Source organism: Mastigoproctus giganteus, chromosome 6 (assembly GCF_048544385.1).
Source record: "Mastigoproctus giganteus isolate SK-2022 chromosome 6, ASM4854438v1, whole genome shotgun sequence".
Classification (NCBI taxonomy): domain Eukaryota; kingdom Metazoa; phylum Arthropoda; class Arachnida; order Uropygi; family Thelyphonidae; genus Mastigoproctus; species Mastigoproctus giganteus.
Window position 1 is genome coordinate 81,437,682 of NC_143580.1, and position 25,479 is coordinate 81,463,160.

The 25,479-nt window shown below is 38.9% G+C and overlaps 1 protein-coding gene across 1 annotated transcript in view; it reads right to left on the reverse strand.

The window, feature by feature from the left end:
• The window catches only part of smo (smoothened, frizzled class receptor), a 289,675-nt gene that overhangs the window by 189,478 nt on the left and 74,718 nt on the right, over nt 1-25,479 (reverse strand). The window contains exon 5 of the mRNA XM_090376231.1: nt 22,911-23,130. Coding sequence (XP_090232357.1) covers nt 22,911-23,130 — 220 coding nt within the window. The remainder of the gene's footprint in view (nt 1-22,910; nt 23,131-25,479) is intronic.

Consider the following 25,479-nt stretch of genomic DNA (forward strand, 5'->3'; position numbering starts at 1 on the left):
CATATAGTACAAGGAAGCCACAGGCTTTTGCTGCACTAGCTGTAGAAAAAAAAAAAAAAGTAGATAAGAAAATACAAATTATATGCTTCCTCCTCACACAGGTAATCCAGTTGACCTTTGGATTTATTCAAACTGTCAGCCTCATTCACCAGATCTGCTGCAAACTACATCCAGGAGTTGTGGGACAATTACCACTGCTCTCTTCATTGATAATAAAAGGTTTAAGACTGCCAATGAGGAGTTCAAATCTCGTACTAGTGTCCTAGAGAAGGTATTGGATACATCTCTAAATACCTGCCTGCTATGCCAAAGACCTTCAGAGCAGAGTATCAGCAAGCTGAGAGACCTCATAAACCAGTTCCTAGAACATATGCCAATGTCAGTGGGGATGGTCCTCCCCTTTCTATCATCTCCCCATCCTCCTGGCTCAGCCTAACCTCCAGAAGGAACAGAACATCCTCTTATTGAGAGCAACGGATGAATCCGATCTCAAGACCAGTGGGGATGTCAAGGAATTGGTGCAAAATAAGCTTAAAAATGATTTCAAGACGGTTAAAGTCAAGGCATTAGGAGCAATCTGAAATAGGGGAGTTTAACTTGAAATGGCTTCCAAGCACAATCTGGAATCTATATACATTGCCCCATTTCTTCAAAATGCAGGAGTAACAGCAAACCCATCAAGGCAGACTAATCCCTCCACCTTAATATATGATGTCCAAAAAAATACTACTAATGAGGAATTCCTGGATGAACTATTCCACAAGAATCTCATGGGACACTGTCTCTTTTGAAGAAGTTAAAAAGCAAATTGCTATTAGATTTATCACTAAAGCGACCTCTGCTTCACATCAGGTAATCACACTCACCCTGACTCTCTTCAAGACAGTCATGTCTTTGGAACGGATCTATCTCTGGTGCAGTCCACACCGCTTCAGACCATTCACAGTGGTGACCAAGTGCTTCCTCTGCCCAGGGTTTGGACAAACTGCCCGGTACTGCTCTAACAAATCTCCCACATGCAGACACTGTGCTCACAGTGGCCATGTCCACGCTGAATGCCCCAGTAAGGATGAGGTTCCTAGTTGTGCTAACTGCAAAAGGAGGAAAAGGGAACACAGCCATTCTGTGAGGGACAGTGTGTGTCCAAAATATCGACGAGCTTTAGACCAAGCAAGACTAAGGACCACTGATAAATAAACACCAAACAGTCTCCTTCCAGTTTCGCAATCCCATAAATAGAACCTTCAGCCCTCAGCCTTCAACTTCTCTTGTGTCCTGCAGACATCACTACACCTCTATTACATGTTAACGGTCATGCACATCAATGGACACCAGTCTAGGGCAGTAGCAGATGAAGTTAGACATGCAGCAGAGGATAACTCTATAGACATCATCTCTATACAGGAACTGAATGTTTCAAGACCTCAGGTGAGAAACACTTCAAAGATTATGGGCTTCTCTATCCACCATCGGGTCACCCAACCCACCCTGGATGATACAAACACCTGCATTGTAGTTATGAATAAAGAGCAGAATATCTTAGTGATCCATGGCCTGTGCACAAAGTATGCAACCTGTATTCGGGTAACATATGCCTCACTTTCATTTTATCTCATCTCTTTATACTGTCCGCGCCATCCCATGACATTGAGGCATCACCCAAATACCTAGATCTTGCACTGGACTCCTTAGGGCAGTGGTTTTCAACCAGGGTGCCACAACAACATTCCAGGGGTGCCATATAATTTGGGTTTAAGTTACTTAAACTTATTATTTTTTTTAAATTTATATGCTTGTTTCATTATAAAAAAGGTGTACAGTATCTTTTTAATTTTGTGATGATCTATAATTGATGTTTACTTAGTACCTCTATATAAAGAATAAAATTATTATATACTGTATACAGGGTGCAGAGAAACTCTACCGACAAACTTGAACAGGTGATAGATGGTACCAAAAGAAACATTTTTTGTCAAGTAAACATAGTTCGTAAATGAGTCGTTATAACAGCAGAAGTTATTAAAGGGTTATAAAAATCAGAATAACACATTCAGTAATTTAATGTATACAAACCATTTGCTGTTGCACACAAAATAGAAAAAACAATTCATAAGAAGTGCTCGAACTGGTGACCGTGATGTTCAATGCATAACTCACACCGACGCATCACTGAATGTTGTAGGCGTTGGAAGTTCCTAGGATTGTCTTGTATCTCTGCACTTGCTGCAACAATCTGTGCCTATAAGTTCCTCCACTGTGTCAACTGGCGTTTCATACCCAATAGTCTTCATGTATCCCCAAAAGAAAAAGTCCAAACAAGTCAGATCAAGCAACCTTGCTGGCCAGGCTACAGGTCCACCTCAACCAATCCATCTGCCTGGAAAGGTTGTATGTAAGTGTGCGCGTACACATCTGTCAAAATGTGGTGGTGCGCCATCATGTTGGAACCACATTTGTGCTTGGACAATCAGAGGAACATCCTCCAACAACTCTGGAAGTGTGTGCTCTAGAAAATGCAAATAGAGTCATCCATCTAAACGTGCAGGCAACATGTATGGTCCAAATAAAACGTTTCCCACAATGCCAGCCCATACATTGACACTAAACCTGTGTTGGTAGCCATGTTCAACCATTGCATGGGGATTATTCTCTGCCCACACATGACTGTTGCGGCTGTTGAACAATCCCTCTTGGGCAAAACATGCCTCATCAGTGTAAAGCACATTATTGGAAAAATCAGGCTGCACGTTGGTTTCCTGTAAAAACCAGTGGAAGAACTCGATACTGTGGGCAAAGTCAGCAGGTTCTAGTGCATGCACTTTCTGGCATCGGAAAGGATGTAGTCCGGCTTCATGCACCGCATCCCACACCAAACGATGCTGCACATCCAATCGGTGTGCAACAGCTCTTGTGCTGGTAGGAGGAGTATTAGTGAAGATCTGCGAAACCTGTTCCTCAAACTGAGGTGTCCTAGCAGTGTGTTGACATCCAGTATTATGCATTTTCACAACGAAAGAGCCACTGTCCCGCAATCTTTGGTGTATCGTAGCAAATGTTGTGTGGTGAGGCAACCACAAGAACGCTTCCCAGACTTTCTGTCTGGGAAGCGTTCTTGATAAATCCTGCAAGCCTCTCTTCCGTTTCCATTTGCTGCGCCGTACATTAAATGGATATCTGCCATTTCTGCAACAGTGAAACACTCCATATCTGTACCTATACTGATCATAATATGACATTACACTTTTATGCTATTAGCGGCAGATACGCACCACTCCGAGGACCTCTCAATGCATGCATACGTTAACGTTGATGGTAGTCGCACATTTGAGCACTATATTATGGATTTGTTATTTCTATTTTGTGTGCAACGGCAAATGATTTGTATGCATTAAACGACATTAAATTACTGAATGTGTTGTTCTGATTTTTACAACCCTTTAATAGCTTCTGCTACTATAACAACTCATTTACAACCTATGTTTACTTGACAAAAAATATTTTGTTTGGTACCCTCTATCACCTGTTCAAGTTTGTCAGTAGAGTTTCTCTGCACCCTGTATATATAATTTGTATTATGAAATGTAATTTTTATAATTACAGTAAACCCCCGCTATTCGCGGGGGTTACATTCCTGAGAAATTCCGCAAATACCGAAAACGCGAATACTAAGTTATGGCTCCTATAGTAATAAAGGGGTTCCGTTCCAAAGTATGAAATATATAAGGAAAAACTATTCTAAAATTTTGTCTATGTATGTATTATATGTAAAGGGTTTTCCAATAGTAACGCTCGATGTTTGGCAACAGCGCATGACGAAGTCGACAGTCACACAGGTGGTATCTTTGGTAGCCATATTCAGTTAGTCTCTGCATTTTATTATGGAGCGTTACACGACTGAGCAACGAGTCGAAATTGTAAAAAATTATTATCAAAACCAATGTTCTATTCGTCAAACGTTTCGTGCACTCCGTGCAGTTTATGGTGTTGATGAACGTCCTTCAGAATCCACAATTCGCTGTTTAATAAACAAATTCGAAGCAACTGGGTCTGTGGCAAATCTGAAAGTGCCTGTACGTCAGCGAAACGCAAGATCCGTTGAAAATATTGCTGCAGTCCGGGAAAGTGTGCGTGAGAATCCGCAACAGTCCATTCCGCGTCGGGCTCAAGAACTTGGCCGGTCTTCGACAACAACTTAGCGAATCCTGCATAAGGACTTAGGGCTTCACCCTTATAAAGTGCAATTAACCCAACAACTAAAGCCCAACGATCATGCGCAGCGGCGTGCATTCGCTGACTGGGCGCTAGAGCAGTTGGAGGTCGATCCTGATTTTGGGCGAAAAATAATGTTTAGTGACGAGGCTCATTTCTGGTTAAGTGGCTTTGTTAACAAGCAAAATTGCCGAATTTGGAGCGACGAAAACCCACGGGAGATTCATGAGGTCCCACTACATTCCGAAAAAGTTACGGTATGGTGTACACTTTGGTCCGACGGAATAATCGGTCCGTATTTTTTCGAAAACGAAGAAGAAGTGGCACTTACGGTCAACGGTGAGCGATACAGGGCTATGATAAGAGATTTTTTTTGGCCTGCAGTGGATGGAATCGATCTAACAAACATTTGGTTTCAGCAAGACGGTGCTACGTGCCATACGGCACGTGATACAGTAACACTATTGCATGAGAAATTTGAAGGTTCCATTATATCGCGAAATGGTGACGTTAATTGGCCGCCCAGATCCTGCGACCTAACGCCACTGGATTTTTTTCTCTGGGGCTTTCTAAAATCCAAAGTCTATGCTAACAAACCACGGACAGTTGCCGCCTTAAAGGCCAACATTAGGCGCGTTATTGCTGAAATTGAGCCACTTTTATGCGATAACGTCATCACCAATTGGGTATCCAGGATTAACCAAACCAGACAAAGCCGCGGCGGACATTTATCTGATATAATTTTTAAAACATAATGTTAACACATATACTTCATAATAAAAATAAAAATAGATCACTATCACTCTCACAATTTGTTTTATTGCGTTACAAAAATCGAGCGTTACTATTGGAAAGCCCTGTACCTTCATAATATGACTATGTACATAAACAGTACGTAGTGAAATGCAAGCATATGGCATCGAAATGAAAATAAGAAAGAATTTAATATTAAATGTAATATTTATTAGAAATTTTCAAACAAATATTTTAAAACAGCGCCTTTGCTTGCTAAAAAACTTATCCCACCAGTGCTATCACCAGTTTCGCTAAAGTGTTGATAAAGGAGTTTTGCCTTTTCACGAATGATGAGTGAACTTAACGGAATTTTATTTTGAGTTCGGTCTTCTATCCACAGATTTAAAGCCCTTTCCATTTTTTCTAATTTAACATCACGAGTTACAGAGCAAATTTTTGAAGCAATTAGCGCGTTTTCACTACGGTGGATTTTTTCTTCCAATTTTTTGATTGATCGTACCATTGGCTCATTGATTTTATAATGTTTTGCCACTGAGGAGACACTTTCACCAATAGAAATTTTGTCTAATAACTCAATTTTATTCGCTAATGTCATCACCTTCTTTGATATTTTCACATTTCCCTTGTTATTCATAGCCATATTTTTGTACAGGTTAGAAAGAACTTGTCCACAATAAAGTCACTTTCTTCCTTTAACACACTCGAAAAAGTCTCTTTTACACTGCAAAACAGTAGATTTATCACTTTTGTAAGCATATCAATTTATAAATTGATAAATTTATTCAATTTATAAGCATAAAAATTAAAAGCAAACGACGAAACCTTCCATGACAAGCGCATAACACATACTGAACAAGGATTAGCAAGACACATCCAAGCTCGCAATTTTGTCACCCCTCTCCCCCCTCCCACTGAGCACTGTTTTGACTGGGAAAGATAATTTTAGCCATGCCCATGTTTTTTTTATGGCAGAAAGTGTTCACACCGCGCTTTAAAATTCACATTTTTTTAGGTTTCATTTTATATCAAATCAGCGACCACGAATACAGATACCGCGAATAGCGGGGTTTACTGTATATTATTGTAATAACTCATATAACATATATATTTTTTAACTGAGTAGGGATGTAGAAAATTGAGTAGGGGTACTGCAAAATAAAATAAATTACTTAGGGGTGCCGTTATTAAAAAAAAAAGGTTGAAAACCACTGCATGAAAACCTCAGATGTAAATGCCAAATCCACTCTCTGGCACTAGCCAGTTCTGGACTCCAGAGGTCTTCTGCTTGAGGCCTGATCTCCATTTGGAACCTAACCATTCACAACAAACAAAGTCAATACACCACCTACTGCAGCGCTACAGGGAAATTCAACATCAACATCACAGCCACTACCAATGACCACAGAAACCTGATTTGGGCTGGACCATCATTCCGGACTGGACCCTAAGAGATCATAGAGTAATACGTTTCCACATCAGCATACACACACACCTAACCAAGTGCCTCATATTGTCCCCACTGGGTTTGTCAGGTTCTAAGGCCGTTGAATGGGCAGCCTTTGATTCTTCCATACAGAGAGATCTTCTGGACCTACCCTCACTCTCCAATAAGAGTGCAGCAGATCTGACTGACCAGAACCAGAGCTCACTCCAATTAGCTGCATATCATTCGACAAAGAAAAAGACCGTAAAACCTAAAACTTGTGCCTGGTGGAATGCCAAAATAACTGCACTGAGGAAAGAGGCACACAGAGCGCGTAAAGAGTACCAGTGACACAGAAATTGCCCCCCCCCCCTTGAGATGTTGAACAACTGCATGCCATCTACCTCACTAAAAAGAACACCTTTCCAAAAGCAGGTGCAAACAGGAAAGGACAAACCTGGATGGACTTCGTCAAAAACTTGGGAAATTCTATAAAGGAGTCCCTAGTCCCCATTGGTTAAGGACTCCTTTATAAAATCTCCAGGGGGAAGACATATACTCCGGATGTCTTTGGCTCAGTATGGCTTTGCGAACGGGAAACCGTAGCATGGCACGATTCGATCAGTGCCATAATTGATGAGCTTTTCCTCACAGACGATCCAATGGAAGACCAATCTGAACATGCAAATATCAGAAGAAGAAATTCACTGTACACATCAACCTCACCTAATGAACCTTTGACACCCCAAGAACTTGAGATAGCAATGAACAGAATCAAACTGAATAAATGACCTGGCATGGATCTTAAAGAGTATGCATTCATACAAAGGGTGTTCAAACTCAAACCAAGGCACCTACTTCTCCTTTTTAACCACTGCCTTACAGAATCTCTTCCCTGAGCCCTGGAAAGTTGCTCTTCACTGACTCATCCTGAAGCCTAACAATCCACCGACAGAACCTCAATCCCTCTGCCCCATTGCTCTCTTACCCAACCTTGGTAAAATTCTGGAATGACTCATAGCCATAAAAATTGTAAGTATATTTAAAGACTTATCTCTCCTTCACAATATGCATTCACACAAGGTTGCTCCTGTGAGGATGCACTCTCAGAAATGATACTCCATCTGGAGACCTCCAAGGCCAAGTACGAACTGGCCATCTTTATAGACTTTGAGGGAGCCTTTGACCAGGTTTGATGGAAGGGTGCTCTTGGGAGGCTGCACTCTGCTGACTGCCCACCAGAACTCTACTGGTTAATCAGGAGCTACTTCAACGACAGAACTGTTACAATACAGGCAAGGCATAGGCAGCTCACACAACCAATTTACAGAGGATGCCCACAGGACTCTGTATTGGGCCCCTTAATCTGGAACATGGTTCTTCAGGACTGACTTTGCCGCAGTTTTGACAGTACCAAGATCATTGCATCTGCAGACGATCTTGCCATTTTCTCAGGCCACTCTCTGAGAGCCCTTGAGACCACTGCAAACAGTGTTCTTGAAGACCTTGCTGACTGGACCAAAACCAATAAGCTCTGAATCAATCCGACAAAATCCAATACGATCTTTGGAGCTAAACTTGACCTTCGAAAGCCCCCTCAAGTTAAAATCCAAAACACACAGTTACCTCTTGTGACCCAAACCAGAGTCCTAGGGGGTCATCATTGACCATAGACTTTCTCTTCATAGCGGCAACACAAGTCATTGCAGGGGTTCTCCTGCTGGACCTCTTAGTAGTTTATAGGGGACTATGCTACAGAATATGGAAGAGGATTCCTGCAGCAATCCTAGGCATCCACCTTAACTTAGACACAGATGTGAAAAGAGAGAGGCTGCGCTGCTATAATGAGCTGGTTAATATATGGCAGATGCGATGAGACACAACCAACAAGGGACTAGTCACAAAAAACTTCACACCGAATGTTACTTTTGCCATGGCAAAATCTGTTACCAAATGGTTTACTCTCACGATGGAAACCTCCTATCTAGTCAAAGGACATGGAGCCTTCAATGAGAAATTGTTTCAATTTAGGCTTGCAGAGTAAGACTTCTTTTTCTGTAGAGGGAAGGAGAACTGGTCTCACATACTCTTCGACCATGCAATATATGATGAATCCAGAGAACAGCTGAGGAATAACATCCAGGGGTTCTCCTCAACTGCAGTGGAACAACTAATTCAAACACCAAGTAATCTTGCAGTATTCCAGGCCTTTGCAAAAGAAGTTTTCATTCGGAGGAAGAGGCTTATTCTGAGGGCAAATCCGGACCTGCCCTGGGTTTAAAACAAGTATTTTTCCCCCATCTCTCTCCTCATGTTTTGCACTGGCTCTGGGACTTGTTCCTGGGGCCGGTGTAGCAATAGAACTCTCATGCTACTCTTTCCCTGTCAGTCTCACATGTGGGATCAAAAGCTCCTGAGCAGAATGGAAATTTTTTTTTTTTCTTTCTCTCACATTTCTTCTTTAGCTGGCACCCCTGCTGCTGCTGCTCTTTTCCTTTCTGTGGCCTGGTGTGGGATCTCACTTTTTTTTTTTTTTTTTTCCCTTCTCATACTTATTCTTAAGCTGGCACCCTGGCTGCTGCACTGCCCTGCCAACAGCCTCACCCTCTCCCTCTCTTGTTCTAAGGAGTTCCCCCCCACCTCTTTCACAGTCAGTCCCAGATTGGGACTTCTCCGGGCTGGGAAATTCCCTCCTCTCTTCCCCCCCCCCTCTTCCTCATCATCTGGAATTTAATTCCTTCCTGAGAAATTCTTTTCTCGGGGAGGAGGGCAAGCTAGTAGTAGGGGAGGCATTGCCTTCCCACAGCTAGGGACCAGTACCACTTCCAGGTACTCTTTAGTGGTCTTGGAAGTGGTACTCATCCAAAAAGCAATACTACACCGCAGAACACACACACACTAAAGCTCACAAACGTAGTTTTTCCTTTATTTTTCCCCCCTTTCCTTTCCTGACATTCCCCCGATGAAAAACTTTTTTTTTCTCCCTCCTTTCTATTCCTCTATCTTCAATCCAGCATGGGATTTTTTTGTGTGGAATGGTGTGTTTTTTTTTTTTTTTTTTTTTACACTACATGCATATGGCCTAACCTTAACAGAATCTGTAAAAATGAACAGGGCAACGAGGCGGAGATGAACCTATGTTTAGGAGCCACCCAAATAGAAAATACAAACAAAAAAAAAAAAAAAAAACTGTCAGCCTCAACTACCTGCAAGGGCAACTTGTTCCAGCAATCAATAACTTGTTGACTAAAAGAAAATTTCCTACAATTAATCTGAACATCAAAGCCATCTAATTTGAATTTATGACCCCTAGTTTTGGAATTCTTTATAACAGTGAGAATTCCACCTTCATTCATTTTACTAATCCCTCTCAGAGCCTTGCACACCTCAATCAGGTAACCTCTGAGGTGCCTGGCTGCCAAGCTCTGCAGCCCACATAATTGGTTTTTCCTCACATGGTTGTCCTTCTGCCAATCTCACCATTCAAACTGCCCATCTATGGACCCTTTCCAGAAACTCAGTCTTTTTTCAGATGTCTCCATACTTGAACACAGTATTCGAGTATGGAGACCCTACTCCTGATGTTACACCAACCTGAAGAATATCCATTAATCACAACCCTCTTGCCTTCTGCCCTGCAGCTACCCAGCAATCCATCTTAGAAGCTTACCAGTAATCCCAACCTGTTCAAAGTTTATACAGTAACCTCTCACGAGGGACCAAGTCAAATGCTTTGCTAAAATCCAAATAAACTATATTGAAATTGTTCTCTAAATCCAGCCCATGAGTAATTGTGTCAAAATATCCTACTAAGTTAGTTAAGCATGATTTACCCTTAACAAAGCCATGTTGTGTGTAATACAATGCCTTCAGAATGCCACATCTCTCTAAATGTCCCTGGATAGCACTTTTAATCGTTGTCTCTAAGATTCTTCCTACCACTGAAGTCAGACTAACTGGTCTGTAGTTACCATTTCACTCTTAGATCTGCTTTTATGTACTGGCAATACATTGGAACTTCTTCAATCCAAAGGAATCTCCCCTGAGTCCAAAGATACCCTCAAAATTAACCTCAATGGTTCAATACGCTCCCTCGCACTCTCCCTCAAAACTACAGGGTATATGTCATCAACTCCGGGAGCTTTACCTGCCTTTATGATCAAAAGTTTTTGTAATAAACAATCTGTAATTACGACATCACAAATTTCATATGGCTCAGCTGCACAGCCTCTGAATTTCTGTAGATTGTAATTTTCAGGAAATACATGTAAAGGAAGTTTGTTCCAAAAGCTGAAGTTGAAGGGATAAATGAGGAAGAAGAGAAGTTGATTCTGAGAGTTTGAAGTTGGGCAGTAAATGGATGTTGACTGGTTGCGACACATGTTCAGAGAGAGAGAGGGAGGGGGGGGGAGAGAGAGAGAGAGAGAGAGAGAGAGAGAGAGAGAGAGAGAGAGAGAGAGAGAGAGAGAGAGAGAGAGAGAGAGGGGTATGATAAAAGTCAATTCAGAAGAACAGTGCCCATGGAAGTATCTACAGAAAAGGCATGTAGCAGAAACTGAATGTCTAAGATGCAGAGAGTGAAGAGACGAGACTTTGTAAGAGATGGGTCATTAATTAATCTCATTGCCCTCTTTTGAAAGGTGTCTAGAGAGAGGTTTTGGGGGCACACCACAGATGTGGAAATAAAATTCATTCATAGAGCAGATTTAACATTTGTACAGATTGAGTAGTTGCTTAGAAGAAATGTTTAGAGGAAGCAACATTTGTTGTTGTTATTTGGTTTTTAGGAGCATTAGCAACTAAGGCCATATTGCTCCGGTGCGGTGGTCATTCCCTGACCTTTCCACATGCTCTGTATTTGGTGGTGAAGGGCTCAAACCCCGGTCTAATCAAGAAGCGTGTGCTACGCACTGCTGCTCCTTCCCACCTGGCTACGGAGGCGCTCCAACATTTGTAATGTGCTTATGCCGAGAGATTAGAAGTCAGGGTAATCCCTAATAGAGATATGTGGTCTTGTTTAGAAACCTGAGTCTCATCAAAGATAGGCATAGGATTAGAAGAATCTTTTTTTGAGAGATAAAAGATAGGAATGAGTTTTAGGAGGATTGAAATTAACTAAATTATCTTTACCCCACCTGGAGATCAGCATTTAAGGAATTGGTGGTGGATGTTCGAGAAGTTAAAGCTGTTTGTGCAGAGCAACATTTCTCACACTGGTATGTGAAATGCAATGTGCAAAAACTATGGACAGGAATTCTGGTCAATGGAAAAAGGTTATTAATATACAAGAGGAAAAAAGTGGGAGAAACAACTGAACCTTGGAGAACATCAGCATTATAGTTAAGAAGTTAAAAAGACAAGCGAGCCACCATCTACCATCAGAGAAAACTAGATACCTAATTACAAAAAAGAAGTGTGCAAAAATGAACCAAGTAACATTGGGGTTGATAAAACAACAAATGAAGAGTCATTCTTAAACCCTTCCGGGAGGAATGTCCCTAATACTACCTATCTGAAAAGCAGAAGTAGATACTTACAAATAGCAACATGGGATGTCAGAAGCCTCAATCTGAGTGGGAAACTAGACAATGTACTCTAAGAAATGGATTGGCTGAAAGTTGACATAATGGGCCTTAGTGAAGTAAGGTGGCCAAATGTGGGAAAAATAAAGAAAAACACTTGATAAAGAAGATTACTAGCAGCAAACCCTTCAATATTGCAATAATAAAGGTATATGCCCCCACTTGTGATCACTCAGACCTAGAGGTTGAAGAATTCTACGAGAATATTTAAACTGCTATTTCGGAGAAAAAATATGATGATGTACTAATTGTCACGGGAGACCTAAGTGCAAAAATTGGAGCAGAAAAAACATCTCAAACACAGATTGGGAAAAAAGAATGAAAGAAGCCAAAGGCTTATACAATTCTGTGAAGAGAACAAACTAATAATAATGAACTCAATGTTCCCACATCCAGCCAGAAGACTATACATGGATGAGGCCTGGATACACTATTAAAAATCAAATAGATTACTTCATGGACTATTTCAAAGGATGCCGAGAACTGCAATAAGGCATTTGAAATGTGGCTCTTAAGGAGAATCATGAGAATATTTTGAACACAAAGAAAGCCAAATGCAGAAGTGCTGGCTTTAACAACTTGTGACCTTCATTAAGCAAAGAAAAACAAGATATCTCGGTCACTTTCTGAGACATGACTCTATACAAAAAAAGAAGTTGGAAGGGATGATAGAGGGAAAGAGGAGGAAAGGACAATAGAAAAAGACCTGGATAACCAACATTAAGGAATGGACTAATCTTTCTTATGAAGACTGCACGGAAAGCACAAATGCAAAGCTGGTGGAGATTCATGGTAGTCAACCTCCCAGGTGGAGACAGAACATGAAGAAGAATTACAAAAAACATTTGGGCAATCCATAAGATTAGCATTAGCAGCAGCATATGATGCAAGAAAGCAAGCTTGTCAGCATCAGGGGCAAAAACCCTTTCATTTTACCATTCACTTGCTCCAAAAGTATGTCTAGTTCTTCCTTGAATTTATTTAACCTATCAACTTCCACAACAATTAAGTAATTTTTGGAAGTTTGTTCCAGCAATCAACCACCTGCTGACTAAAGGAAAATTTCCGCACATCTATTCTACAACTGTCTTTCCTCAATTTCAATTTATGCTCCCACAGGTGCATAATCTGAGCAAGAGGAAGAATCTCATCAGTATTGAGCTTACTCGAACCATTCAAGGCCTTGTACACCTCAATCAGATCACCTCGCACGTGCCTAGTCTCCAGACACTGCAATTTGTAGAACTTAAGCCTTTCTTGGTAAGAGCAACCCTTTGTTCCCCTCACCAATCTCGTTGCCCTTCTCTGTACTCATTCTAGCAGCTCTACATCCTTCCTTTACAAAGATCTTTATAACCTCTTAGGCAGAGGTTATAAAGACCATTTAAAATTACAAATCTCTAAGTTGTCATTCTTTTTCTATATCAAAGAAGATTGATACAGTTTGTTTGTTATTTGGTTTTTAGGAACATTAGCAACTAAGGCCATATTGCTCCAGGGATATGCGGTGGTCATTCCCTGACCTTTCCGCATCCTCCGTATTTGGTGGTCATGGGCTCGAGATTGACACCAGGTGCTCTCTTTTAAGGAACGCATCTCGAACAGATGTTTCCAGTCTAATTTAGTGGTCCAAAGTGGACAGATTCTTTCGGTAGCCACATTGATTATGGGAGAGAAGATCATTTGATTCTAAGTGCCATAAGAGACAAATATTGACCACTCTTTTTCAAAATTTTTGCAAGCAGCTAGTCAGAGTGACAGCATAGTAATTTTTGGAAGTTTAGGATCCTTGCCTGGTTTATTACTATTATTATTAGCGACATATAGTGCAAGGAAGCCTGAGGCTTATGCTGCACCAGCCAAAAAAAAAAAAAAAAAAAAATTACTGCATTACCCTGAGAGAGAGAGAGCGAGAAGTAGAAGGGAATCACCAAGGAAGGGAATCACCAAGAAAGCAAGAAAGAGAAGAATGATGATATACAGCTTAGGATTCTGGGTTTGCCAAGCCCATACTCACCAGATGTGAGCCCATGGGGGTTTAATAAAAACAAGAATAACTGCCTTGAACCAGGTGTCTGGAAACTGATCTTCAAGGAAGATTCTATTGTATAGGAAAAGCAAGTGGCCTATGGATTTTGGTGAAAGGTGTTTGATCATTTCATAATGGATGCCGTCTAGTCCAACAGCAATAGCCTTCTTAAAGGGCAAGAGCTGTTTTCAGCTTATGGGTGGTAAATAGCCTATTATATGGATAAACACCATTGGATATAAAATTCAGGTTCTCCTTTTCAGTTTGGTGTTTCAGGACAAGAAACTCTGGGGAGTAAAGATGATGCTGCTGAGATGTTACAAAATGTCTCCCCTAGAGTAGTGGCTATGGCAGTTGGGTCTGCAATAGTACAACCATTATATTCCAGAACTGATGAGGGGCATGCAGTGTATATTCCTTTCATTTTCCATATTTTTCCCAAACCACCTTAGAGCTGGTCACATAGGAAACAGAAGACATAAAATGGATCCAATATTACTTTTAGCTCTTGAGAGGTAGAGGTGGACTATATAACCTGGGAGGTAGAGAAAAACCTGCATTCCATGCAGGTTTTCCTCTACCTCCCATGTAAGTGAAGAGAAGAGAGAAGGGAAACATAGAAAGATCGGTGGTAGAAAACGTATGGTTAAGCACATGGAAAAAAAAGTGTTTGTTCCATTATTTAGAAGTGACGCTGCTGAACGAGAAGCACGAACTGAGGCTTCGTGGATTTACGAAGCCTCACGAAGCTTCGTAAATCCACGATACACGAAGCCTCAGTTCGTGCTTCTCGTTCAGCAGCGTCAGAATTAGCCTTTCATGCCATTAACGAAAAACATACTTTTTTATTTAACGAGGCCAAAATACTTAATGTTCAACGTAATTATACGCGACTATTAATTGCAGAAACCGTTGAAATTAAATTACACGAGAATTCTGTTAATGTTCGGCGGCCATATTTGATTTCCGATGCGTGGACCTTTACGCGCATGCGCGAAGACACATAATCACTATTTAAGTTGCAGGTTTAGCCTGATTCGGTAATTTTCATTCCTGTGATCACGACAGTCGGTCGAAAAGCATTGTCAGCTTCAGGAAGGAAAATCGTTTTGAATATTTTCGTTAGATTCTTTTAATTGCGTTAATTTGAATTTTAATTGTTTTGAATTGATTTTGAATTGTGTTAAATTGATTATTTAATTATTTATATTTTACTTTAATGTACCGGTAAGTTGTCGATTTTTTCGTTTTTTCCGTTTTAATTTCTGGAGGGTATCATACGGAAGTGTTCCACGTACTATATTGAGGTAAACTCCTCTTATTAATTTACTTATATTATTATCAACGTAGAACATATTGAGTATTACAGCTCTGATTCATACTATCTAATTATTGTTTTCTGTATTTATAAATAATATTGATGATGGTATATCAAGCTTAATGTCCAAGTTTGCAGACGATACAAAGGTTGGCAGGGTTGTTAAGGACACTACTGATGCTATGGTGCATCAACAGGATCTGGAAAGGTTGAGCAGATGAAGTTTAACATTGACAAATGTAAAGTACTACATATGGGAAACAGCAACCCCAGAGCAACGTATCAACTCTGTGGTACTACAATGACAGTGGTAGAGAATGAAAAGGACCTGGGAGTAATTGTGCAGGCAGATATGAAGTTCTCTGAGCAGTGCAGACGGGTTGCAAGAGTAGCTCATGGTGTCTTGTCAATGATATACAGGAATTTTTCTAGCAGGGATAAGAAGGTGATTATCCCCTTGTATAAGGCAATGGTCAGGCCACACCTTGAGTACTGTATACAGGTCTGGAGGCCTCATTTCAAGAAGGATGTAGAGCTGCTGGAACGAGTAAAGAGAAGGGCAACAAGATTAGTGAATATAACAAAGGGTTGCTCTTACGAAGAAAAGCTTAAGTTTTGCAAATTACAGTGTGTGGAGACTAGGCACCGGCGAGGTGATCTGATACAGGTGTATAAAGCCTGGAATGGTTTGAGCATGCTCAATGCTGATGGGATTCTTCCTCTTGCTCAGAATAATCACCTGAGAGGGCATAAATTCAAATTGAGGAAAGACAGATGGAGGATAGATGTGCAGAAATTTGCCTTTAGCCAGCAGGTAGTTGGTTGGTGGAACAGACTTCCATCCCTTGTTGTGGAAGTTGATAACCTAAATAAATTTAAGGCTCAGCTGACAGGTATTTCGAACGAACGGAGGGGTGAAGTGGAAGTTTTTTTTTTTTTTTTGGCTGATGCTGCATAAGCTTGCTTTCTTGCATCATATGCCTCTACTAATACTAATACTAAATACTAATATTAATCCACGTAGAGCAGTGTTCATTAATTACAACTCTCTGACAACTCAACCATCCCTTTATTCATTGTAGCAACTTGCCCTTAATGCCATACCTCTCCGATTTGTACAACAGTATTCTATGTGCAACAGTATCAAAAGCTTTCATGAAATCCAAGTATATGATATCAAAATTAATTTTTGCATCCAGTTCCTTTGTGACCACATCATAGTATCCAATCAAATTTGTCAGACAAAACCTCTCTTTAACAAACCCTTGCTGTGTCCAAACTATTACAGCAGTCTTGTATAGGTGACCCTGCATCACTTCTTTAACCAGTGACTCCATTATTTATCCCGAGAATAGAAGTTAAACTAACAGGTCTATAATTATTTGTCACCCTTTGAATCCCCACCCTTTTGTGAATTGGGGATACATTTGGTCATCTCCAGTCCATGGAGACCTCCCTGAATCTAAGGATGGCCTCATAATTATGAGAGCATTCTTATGTTTAACTTCAACAATTTATCCTCCACTTTGCTCTCCTTTATTACAAAATCATTTAGCTCCCTGTTAGAGTTTAGCAAACTTCTGTCCACCCCTTCCTTACAGACTTTCTCATGTGTGAATGTAGATGCAAAATACTCATTCAGTTTGTCAGTTGTCTAAGCAGGATCATCAACAGTCTAACCACCAACATCAAGTGGACCAATCTGATTCATCCCCTTCCTTCTAGAGTTTACATAAATAAAAAATCTTTGCTGTTTTTCTTTGCATCCTTTACCAAGGATTTCTCATAATCAGCCTTTGCTTGCCTAACCTCCTTTGTGACTTTATTATAGACTAGCTTATATCTGTCATAGGCTTCTGTGACACCCGCTAATTTATATGCATACCACGCATTTTTCTTCTCTGCCACGAGCCTCATTAGTTCATCTGACATCCATTTAGGCTTAAATCTCGAAGTGTATTTCTTAGTTCGTATGAAAAGCCTAGTAGCTTCCAAGATTAATTCCTTGAATGTTTCCCATTTAGAATTCATTGTTTTTAACATCATCAGTTGATCCCACTCTATAGAATTTAAAAATTCTATAGAGTGGGATCACTCTAGAGACCACTGAATCACCTTTTCGAAAACAAAAATCCTTCCCTTTACCCTTGATGGCAGTTACATCTTTAAGTAAATCCCACCTCCGTAGACTGTGATCACTGTCACCTAGTGGTTCCTATATCTGCAAATTCCTAATGCATGAGTCATCATTGCTGATATTCAGATCAAGAGTATTATCCCCTCTGGTTGCCTCCTGAACATGTTGCTGCACCAAACAATCCTCCAATAAATCTACAAAAGTCTTGCTAGCATGCAAGTGACCAACCCACAAGTTCTAGTCAATATCTGGAAAGTTAAATTCCCCCATTACAAAAATTCTGATTTTCTGGCCTACTCTATTTCTCTGCACAATTGTTCATTGTACTCACCACAGCCATAAGGCCTATAACATATTCCTACTCTCATTTTCTCTTTCCCAGTGTTTATGTCACACCAAAATGACTCAGTGTTGCACTGTCCACCCATGTCAACTGGATGCACGTCCTTAGATTTTTTTGTAACTAACAGCATTACCCTCCTCCTTTCCTAACCTGTCTATCCTTTCTGTACACATTGTACTCCCTAAATTTCAATTCTGCACTGCTTATATCTGTGTCACCCATGTCTCTGATATCCCAACAATATCTGTCTTTGATGCCTTGATCAGCACTTCAAATTCATCAAATTTATTTACTATACTTCTAGCTTTGGTGTACATGCAAGTATACATGCACCTGTTCTTACTCTTAGTTACCCTAATACAGCCCATGTATTTACTTGTTCCATTATGATTCCCAGCAGCTCTTGAAATCCCCAACAACTTGCTTTCTAGGCTGCTGTTCACTACAATAGAAGCAGTGCAAGAATCCCTTTCGCCGCTGCCTGTGGCTACTGTTAATCTTTTATTCTGTGATTCCCCCAAGCTAGCAGTTTTCCAACCCACCTAATACTGCCACATAATCTATGCCCATTCTCTTCCACTGATATCGCTGCTACCTCATAGGGTAGTAGTAGTAGTGGCATGTGATGCAAGAAAGCAAGTGTATGAGCTTATGCAGCATCAGCCAAAAAAATCACACCATTCCCTCCAAATGCCTGTCCAGTTCCCCCTTAAATTTATTCAACCCATCAACTTCCACAACGACAGATGAAAGTTTGTTCCAGCAATTAACCACCCGCTGGCTAAAGGCAAATTTTCGCACATCTATTCTACATCTATCCTTTCTTAATTTGAATTTATGCCCCCTTAGGTTTGTAATCTGAACAAGTGGATGGATCCCATCAGAATTGTGGATGGATCTCATCAGAATTTGGCGTGCTCAACCCATTCAAGGCCTTTGTATTTGTCCACAAATCCTCAAGAAGTAAGAAAGGGGCAGGCAACTGCATAATAAGATCATCAAGGTCTTTCTGGGGGATGTTAGTTCCAGGTGGCAAATAAATAGAGCAGACTGTGAATAAAAAGCCCACTGCAGGATGCGTGCTGAGGGAAATGGACCATAATCTAGCACGTTGGTCCAATATGGGTTGGCAGATCGACCGTATTTAGCAGTCAAGGGCTTGAACCTCAGTGTACTCAAAGAGTGTGTGTGCTACTGCACTCCCGCTCCTGATCACTCAGCTACGGAGGCCTCTTCTTGTCAGCATACGTTGCCTTATTGTTATTTATTGGTTTAACTATTTTTCTGGTCTCCTGGTATGAGATATTTAGTTCTGCTTTGTCGTTTCTTTTTCTTCCTTCAACCTCTAGCACACTCGAGAGTATGCAGGATGCTCTCCTTGGCAATTAATCAGATGGGTTTTGCAGCTTTACATGATGCAATTTCATGGTCCTTCGCACCACATCAAGCATATGCAAGAGCACAACAACAGACTATTTGGGAATGTCCATATTTTGACACTTGAATCAGTTTAATGGGTTTGGAAAATATGGACATATTATGCAATTCAGATAACCAGCTTTAACCTCATTAGTAGATGCTGGTGTATTAAAAGTGAGGAGGACGTTTCTAGTCGGGACTAGATTCCCATCTCTGCGTAGAAACATTCACTTTGCAACTGTTACTCCTTGTTATTAGTTCTGAATAGATCTCCTCTTCAAACACTTTCAGAAGATCCTATTCAGAGATCATGGTAGGCACTTTTGAGTTTCAGTTCTTAAATTTCTTCGTCATTCTTCTGTACTTCATACATTCCACATAATTCATAAATTCTTACTTAACACATTCCACATAATTCATAAATTCTTACTTAACACATTCCACATAATTCATAAATTCTTACTTAACACATTCCACATAGGTGTGCTAATCTGTTACATATTTATGTAACAGACATAAATATGTAACAGATATACTAGCACACACCTGACTGCCAATTTGCTAACCAGATAAAATTTTCACAAATTTGCAGAAATGTTTTAAAAATTCAAAATTACCAACAAAACTGAAGTTTACTCTTTTTTTATGAAAAAAATCTAGAAAAATAGAGAAGAAAAAAGATTTTCTTTTTAAGTGTGGAGGCTAGCAGCTTTGCATCATTAAGTCAATCAGTGATGAAAGTGTGTAAATGATTGTGGTGGCTTACAGAAGTGTTTTTATTAAAAGTATTTAAATTGAATTTATCAGCCAGTATTAAAAATTGAGCTTATCATAAAAAAGATACAAACTAATAAGGAAGTGTATGAAGGAAACATTATGCTCCTGATCAATGTCTCTGCCCCCACTTATGGCTTTCTCAAAAAAGATGCTAAGAAAGCCCTAGAATAAAAATATGAAACAATTTTTGAAGCAACTTCTCAATTGGGGATGACCAACACATTCCCATTCAAAAGGCTAAATTTCAACAATTTGGAAGCCCTCATATCTTTGTTAATATTAAGCTCATAAACAACACCTTTGTATATTAAAAAATTCCTCAGATTTCATTAACAGAATCCAAGAAGTTCAGTTCAAAGATGAAGATATGTTAATAAGCTCTAACACTGAGTCAATGTTTACTAACATATCTCACTCCTGAAAGCTATCTGAAGTATTTCTGGGAGATTAGAAGGTTTAGGATTGACTCCTTCTCCTCCTCAACCAATCCCTTAAAATATGCTTAAATTTTGTGTATGATATTTTTTTAATTGGAAGCCATAGTACAAAAAAAAAATAAATAAATAAATAAAATAATTAATACTGTCTATAACAATACTATTAACCTAGAAAAAAACATTCAATTTGTAAAGAAAACAAATCCCAATTTCAACATGTCAACATTTGAATTAACAACATGCTTAGTACCTCTGTGTTCAAAAAACCTATGGACACATTATCCATTTTAAATCATAATTCCAGTCGCCCTCATCAGTGAAGACAGGTATAATAAAAAGCATGGCCCTCAAAGCACTTGGAGTCTGCTGTACACCTGACAATCTTGAATAAGAGCTGAATAACATCAGATATGTGCTGAACTGTAAATAATACTCTGTAAATGTGTTTAATAAAACTATTTTAAAAAAAAACTGTTGAAACTTTTATATTATTCCAGAACACAGACCCCAATTCATATTCCATTCTCCTCCATTGTGGGAAAGAAGGAAAATTATCAACAGGGCAAAGAGACATAAAAATATTCAATTTAAAGGAAACATAAACCTAAAACAAACACTTAAAATCTACTCCCACCACCTTAACAATTGAGAAAAGTGGGCTAAAAATATTCTGAAGGGAAAATATGTTAGAAGTTTCGAATTCATAGCGATGAACACTTTCAACATACAAAATTTGGAGAACACTGCCCAAAATGATGTTGCACATCATAGCATCACTGATGGCCATGCTTTCTTCATCTTGGATGAGAAAAAAATTAACATTCTATACCAAAGTATAGAATATTATAAACCAGCAAAAGAGGAGGAACTTTCTTGAAGTTTTTCTATATCCAAAAGAATTACCAAAAAAACAATTAATAAAAACATTGGCAGGGTCACCAGTCCCCCTTTCCTGGATAACTGTTCTCTATAGCAATCATGATGGATCTAACAAGACACCAAGCCACTCAACAAGAACAATAGATTAACTACATATCACAGTGCAGTAGTCAAGAAAACTAGCAGTCTACCAGTACAGCACAGGAAACAGTTTAATGTGACAGACAGAGTGGAACGACAGGCTGTAACCACAACATCACAGTCACAGAGTAGTCACATGGCCCTCCTCCCCACCCCTCTCTGATGCTCAGCGCAACTTACAACAAAGAACCAGTTGACCACTGGTAACTCCACAACATCCAATCAAGAATATGACCTTTGATTTCTGGGCCTCTATCTTGGGACTGTTTCTTCCTTGTGTGCTTATTCTCTTTGGCTACTTTGTTTCCAGAAAGACCTAACCAGAGGATTCCGTATTATGTAGTTACGTAAACAAGCTTTTTTTTTTTTTTTAATTATTCATCCATAGAAGGAACTATACTGTTCTGAAATGTCTGCACTACTGTAATGTACAGTTAATTAATTTTTCTAAAGTATGTTCACAAATTGCAGTGTAATGCAGTTTATTATCAAATGCACACAGATGCACTGAAATAAGGGCCTGGCTAGATGTTCTTTATACATTATGATCCACTTGTTACCCATCATGCTGATCAGGAACAGTTCTATGATGTTATATTCACACATAAACTTGCCACAATTCAGATTTGAACTATGATAGTAGATAACAGAGCTATGGTGCTCAATGCATTCTATGTTTATATCAATATTTGTAGAAGGATAAGAGAAATTTACCTCAATATGATACGTAGAACACTTCCGTATGAAGTGTTCTACATATCATATTTCTCTACGTATTCATTTTAATTTCTCTCTTGAGAAATTAAAATGAATAAAAGATTAACGCAAAATGATTAGAGTAAAAAATAAATTGAACACAATTCAACAATTAACTAAAATTTTAAAAAAAAAAAATTTTTTAAATTAATAAAAAATCAATTAAAGTTAAACAAATTTTGAAAAATGGAAAGGAAGGAAAACCTTTTTTCAAAATTTATATTTAACTTTAATTGATATTTTTTATTAATTTTTTAAAATTGTTTTTTGAATTTTAGTTAATTTTTGAATTGTGTTCAATTGATTTTTTACTGTAATCAGTTTGCATTATTCTTTTATTCATTTTAATTTCTGGAGAGTATCATACGGAAGTGTTCTACGTATCATATTGAGGTAAATTTCTCTTATTCTTCTACAAAGAAATGAACTATATCTGCTATACTAATTTTATGACTGGCAATTTCTTTTATTGGAGAATCATTTTGTCATTTGAAAATGGTTCTCCAACAAAAGGAGCAACACTTACAAACATTTTTGTGTATGCACATATACACAAACCTATCCATCCACACGTATATTTGTGTCCATGCAAACACACACAATTATCCGAATGATGGATATTTTCTTTTTTCCAAAACCAAGATCTCCTTAAATATATATATATATATATATAATGAAATAATTATCAAAAGTGTAATACTAGCCTCTGCCAATGCCATAATAGCAATGGTTAACATAAGAGGAATACTCCATGCTCCTAAATGAAAATATGCTCCTTTGCTGTCTACAACCTCCCGGTGTGTTCCTGAACGTCGGAACAGCATATGCCAAGTGTAAGCAAGGATAACAAACCATATTACAGCTGCCATGAGGAAGTAATATACAAGAATGAAAACTATGACACATGACAAATTTTCATTGGAGCTAGAAAAAAAATTAAAGAAAAAATTAGAACAGTTTTAAAACAGTTCTAAAAAATAAGCTCTTTAAAAATAATTCCTTAAAATATAATTATAATAAATAAAAACTTCAATAAGCTGCAAATAATGTGCTATTTTAAACTGTATAATCTCCATCATGAATACAAATTTTTCTGTTTTCTTTAACTGGATAGCAGGCAGTGTTAATAACTCATGAAAAAATGCAACTCCATATATACTAAATAAACAATTATGAGTTTTTTTTTTTTTTAAGCAGTGGATGGAATAACATTCCACACCTACAAATCTAAATATACACCAATGCAAATGGTAACATCCTGGTTTCATTCCCAGCAGGGAAGCTGGGGATGAAACTACCATTACCGTCCCTATCAGCAGGGAAGCTGGGGATGAAACCACCATTACCGTCCATATTAGCAGGGAAGGTAATGGTCAGTGTTTTCTAAGACTGCTATGACATTTTCTTGCATTTTCAAAAACCCAACGATGCCATTTATTATGTTGTTTCCCACTTTTGAAAGAAAGGGATTCGATTCATGATCCCAATTGGGCTTGGCATCAAGCAGAAAACATCAAATTCATATTCAAAAATGGGATAAAGTATCTGCTGAATCTGGGACAGAAATGGATGAAGATAATACCTTACTGTTAATAAAGCCTGTAACACATTTGACAAATCAGTTATATCATATATTTTTGGTAATGGCTAACTTGTATCTGATCCAGGGGGAGTTTTCTTTTGCATGCAACTCTGCTGTATAAATGCTACTTTCCCATGGAATCTGGTCAGTTGTCATTTTATGAAAGTTAGTTGTTGAAAATATGGTTTTTTTTTTTTTTTTTTGGCACAAGGGCTTCTAAGGTAAAGATATGTCTATCCAAAAGTTTCCATGAAACAGGACTGTTCATTTACAAGGCTATCTTACATTACAGCTGGTTATATAACTGAATTTGTCTTACACATCTGAAAAAAAAAAAAAATTCATCTAAATTTGCTTTGTTTCCTATTATGTGTTAGTGTCAGTGACTGCTTTGGATGCCATTATAGTGACTGCAGTCAAGAAGAATGTGTTGTAGTGTAATTTGCCTACAACAATATTCACAGTGGGATGGATTATCTCCTTTTAACAAAAACATATAGGCCAAATGTGTATGACCATATGGATAAAATTACTTTGTGTTGATGTTATCTGAAGTTGGAAAGCCAAAGCTTGTTACTAGCTTGTGTTTGCCAGATTCTGACCCATTTTTTCTGCAAGTTCTTTCTATTATCAAGTTATAGTCTGAATATGGTACTAGAAACTCTGCTGCAGTTGAGTTTGTTGGATATTTCTTTGCTTCATCTGCTAGTTCATTTCTTGGAATGTCGGCATGTCCTAGGATAAAGCAAAAATAGACCTAGTCAAGCCTCAATTTTGAAAGTAATTAATACTTCGTGTCCGTAGATTTACCATTCGTAACTTTTTGCCATTGTTATACAATGCAACGTGTACCCGGAACTAGACAGTGTAAGGTTTAACGGAAAACCAGATAGCGAGTATAATGGTATCAATTAATCAGTAAATTTACTAATCTTATTAAATTTCATTGTCAATTAAATTGTACTTTAACTAAATACATATAATGACGTAGTTTTTCCAAACGTAACATCCTAAATTAATACATATAACTTGACAGGAGATAAGAAAGTCATATAACATAACTCAGAGATAATATTTGATACTGAAATACATATGTATGTATTATAACTGCATTGGGATATAAGTTTAGGGTTATATTTTGTATTGGAATTTTATTTGAAATTGAATAGAAATCATGACTCAGACCAGAGCAGCAAAGTAAAAGGCTCAAACTAATGAGAGTGTTGTGGCTCAGAGGAGATCTGAGGGTAGGGCGGTTGTCCTCTGAATCACAGTCTTTTGAAATATACTGTTTGTTCGATGTTTGTGGAGCAATCAGGAATGGGACATGATATTGCCAAGGGAAATGTCTTTGTGGGTGCACAATGTAAGGAGTATGAGAAAATCATACTCCTTGCATTGCGCCTACTCAGCATTGTTGTGGGCCTATATGAGAGCTTGAAGGACAGGGTGGATGCTCTAGAAGGATTTAAATTAAGGGGCCCATCAAGCTCTCAGCTGCCTACATCAATGCCAGAGCTTGAACATCACGAAACACAGCAGCAACCCCCAAGGCAGAATGCACTGATCCCAAAGGAACTAGTTGTTGTCGGTGACTCTATTGTCAGGGAAACGGGGAACATATTGTTCTCCATTTCCCTGCCAGGGGCAAATGTTGATGACGTTGAAGATCTTTTAAGGGCACAAAGGGT